This window comes from Aplysia californica, unplaced genomic scaffold (genome assembly GCF_000002075.1).
Source record: "Aplysia californica isolate F4 #8 unplaced genomic scaffold, AplCal3.0 scaffold00372, whole genome shotgun sequence".
Taxonomy (NCBI): domain Eukaryota; kingdom Metazoa; phylum Mollusca; class Gastropoda; order Aplysiida; family Aplysiidae; genus Aplysia; species Aplysia californica.
Window position 1 is genome coordinate 553,088 of NW_004797642.1, and position 2,668 is coordinate 555,755.

At 40.3% G+C, this 2,668-nt stretch overlaps 1 protein-coding gene across 1 annotated transcript in view; it reads left to right on the forward strand.

Annotated features, from left to right (window-relative positions):
- LOC101850187 overlaps positions 1-2,013 on the forward strand; it is a 5,276-nt gene extending 3,263 nt beyond the window's left edge. Inside the window, exon 2 of the mRNA XM_013085410.2 lies at positions 619-2,013. Within this exon, the coding sequence (XP_012940864.1) occupies positions 619-1,896 (1,278 nt within the window). The 3' untranslated portion in view covers positions 1,897-2,013. The remainder of the gene's footprint in view (positions 1-618) is intronic.
- The last annotated feature ends 655 nt before the right edge of the window (positions 2,014-2,668 follow it).

Here is a 2,668-nt window from a genome sequence, read left to right on the forward strand (position 1 = left end):
ACCAAGTCATCTTTTTATGTGTGTATCAGTCTCAAAATGAACTGTGGTAATAGTGGCACCAGTAGTCTAGTGGTTTGGTTACAGGCCTCAAAATCATTTTTACGGGTTAGAGGTTCAAGGATCAGCCCGGCCCCACGTTGTGTCCTTTGATAAGGCACTCTACATGAATTTTCCCATTTAGCCCTGTCCAAAAGGAAATTAACGATCAATTGGGATGTTCAGCCTCCCAAATAACTTTACAGTTTTGCAAGTAACGATAAAAGAGTACCAAATGCCAGTGTATGATTCGTATTGCTACATATATTTTTTTTTTGAAACTCAATACTACTTGTCAAACAGACCTTCTCCCCCAAATCATTAGACTCCAATTTCTCATTTGTGAGGTGTGCTGACAAAATGGGTTATTTCTCGTAATCTGCGAATAAAAATGTCGTCCGAAATTAAACAAATCAAATTTGTACATTTTGATTTGAAGTCATTTTCTTAAAGTTTAACATGTTATCATCCATTGTTGTATATGAGCTCTGCACTATAATCAAGGCTTCAGGCTCAACTTCTGCAGGTTTACAGACTCAGCTTTACGAAACATAAATTATAAAACTTACTTTCTTTTTTCAGAATTCTGCTAATGTGGCAGCAGGGGATCTACAGATGGCTGACACCATTGAAACCGAAGATATTCATGTTCACCTGGAAGATATTACCCACGGCATCAAGAAAGTCACTGATGTAGCTGCCTCTATTTTGGGGAAAAGGGACATTGAAACCGAAGACATTCATGTTCACCTTGAAGATGTTACCCACGGCATCAAGAAAGTCACTGGTTTCGCTGCCTCCATTCTTGGCAAAAGGGACATTGAAACTGAAGACATTCATGTTCACCTGGAAGATGTTACCCACGGCATCAAGAAAGTCACTGATGTAGCTGCCTCTATTTTTGGGAAAAGGGACATTGAAACCGAAGACATTCATGTTCACCTTGAAGATGTTACCCACGGCATCAAGAAAGTCACTGGTTTCGCTGCCTCCATTCTTGGCAAAAGGGACATTGAAACTGAAGACATTCATGTTCACCTGGAAGATGTTACCCACGGCATCAAGAAAGTCACTGATGTAGCTGCCTCTATTTTTGGGAAAAGGGACATTGAAACCGAAGACATTCATGTTCACCTTGAAGATGTTACCCACGGTATCAAGAAAGTCACTGGTTTAGCTGCTTCTATTTTTGGCAAAAGGGACATTGAAACTGAAGACATTCATGTTCACCTGGAAGATGTTACCCACGGCATCAAGAAAGTCACTGGTTTAGCTGCTTCTATTTTTGGCAAGAGAGACAGTATTCCAGTCGAGGCTCAAGACACAAACTGGGGTGCTGTAAAAGACGATGTTAAAGGCATTGGCAAAGATCTCGTGAAATTAACACCAGTTATTGCAGGCTTGTTTGGCAAAAGAGACACTCTTCAAGTAGAACTTCAAGATACCAACTGGGGTGCTGTAAAAGACGATGTTAAAGGCATTGGCAAAGATCTCGTGAAATTAGCACCAACTATTTCACGCCTATTCGGAAAAAGAGACAGTCTTCCAGTAGAACTTCAAGACACCAATTGGGGTGCTGTAAAAGACGATGTTAAGGGCATTGGCAAAGATCTCGTGAAAATAGCACCAGTTGTTGCAGGCTTGTTTGGCAAAAGAGACACTCTTCAAGTAGAACTTCAAGATACCAACTGGGGTGCTGTAAAAGATGATGTTAAAGGCATTGGCAAAGATCTTGTAAAATTAGCACCAACTATTTCACGCTTATTTGGCAAAAGGGGGGCAGATATTGAAGATTTTGATTTTGGAAAAGTCATAAATGAAGTCAAGAACGGTGTGGCAGTCCTTAAACTGCTTGGATGAAATGTTGATAAGTGAGGAAAAAAAATTTTCATAAGGTCAAGACCGGTCTTACAGGCCTCAAACTGTTTTGAGAAGGTGATGATGAGCAAGATTTTGACTTGGGAAAAGTTATTTATGACAAGCATTTACTCAGGATTTGAATTGATAATGTTTAAACCTTAATCCAGATATCTGGGAAAAAATTGTGTTAAAAACGAACGTCTTGAATAAATCTTGGAGGTATTTCGAAAACTCACACCAGTGTCCTTGTTGTTCCTCTTTTAGAGGTGGTGCTGCAGAAAGTTTATTTTGACTATTACAAACCCTATAGATCTCATATTTGCTGTGAGAAATCAATTGTTTAAAAATGAACAAGGTTCTGTTGCGATGGAAACGGTGGCCTCGTTGAATTTTGTTTACCACTTTGGTCCTGTTTACGGGACTTAAAACGTGTGTTATTGCATAACTGTGAAGAAAATCAAGTTTTCTGATGTTAAAATTTACCAAAACCTACTAAAAATCGAGAATTTTCAGAACAAGGTGTTTTAGACATCATGTGAACGTGACATTAAAATCATATTCGAAACAGGGTAGAAAATGTGATGACATCAGTGGCGGGGCGCCATTGGTGCAATTGGTGCAAGCGCTCCGCCTAACCCTGGCCTTCACCCCCACCCCCACCCCCCTTTTTTAACAATTCTAAAGCAGTCAGCGCTCTAGATCTAGGCTACTACATCCTTGCAATCCGTCACCCGCTGACTGCGCCATTGAAGAGACAGACGGCGAGGATGCT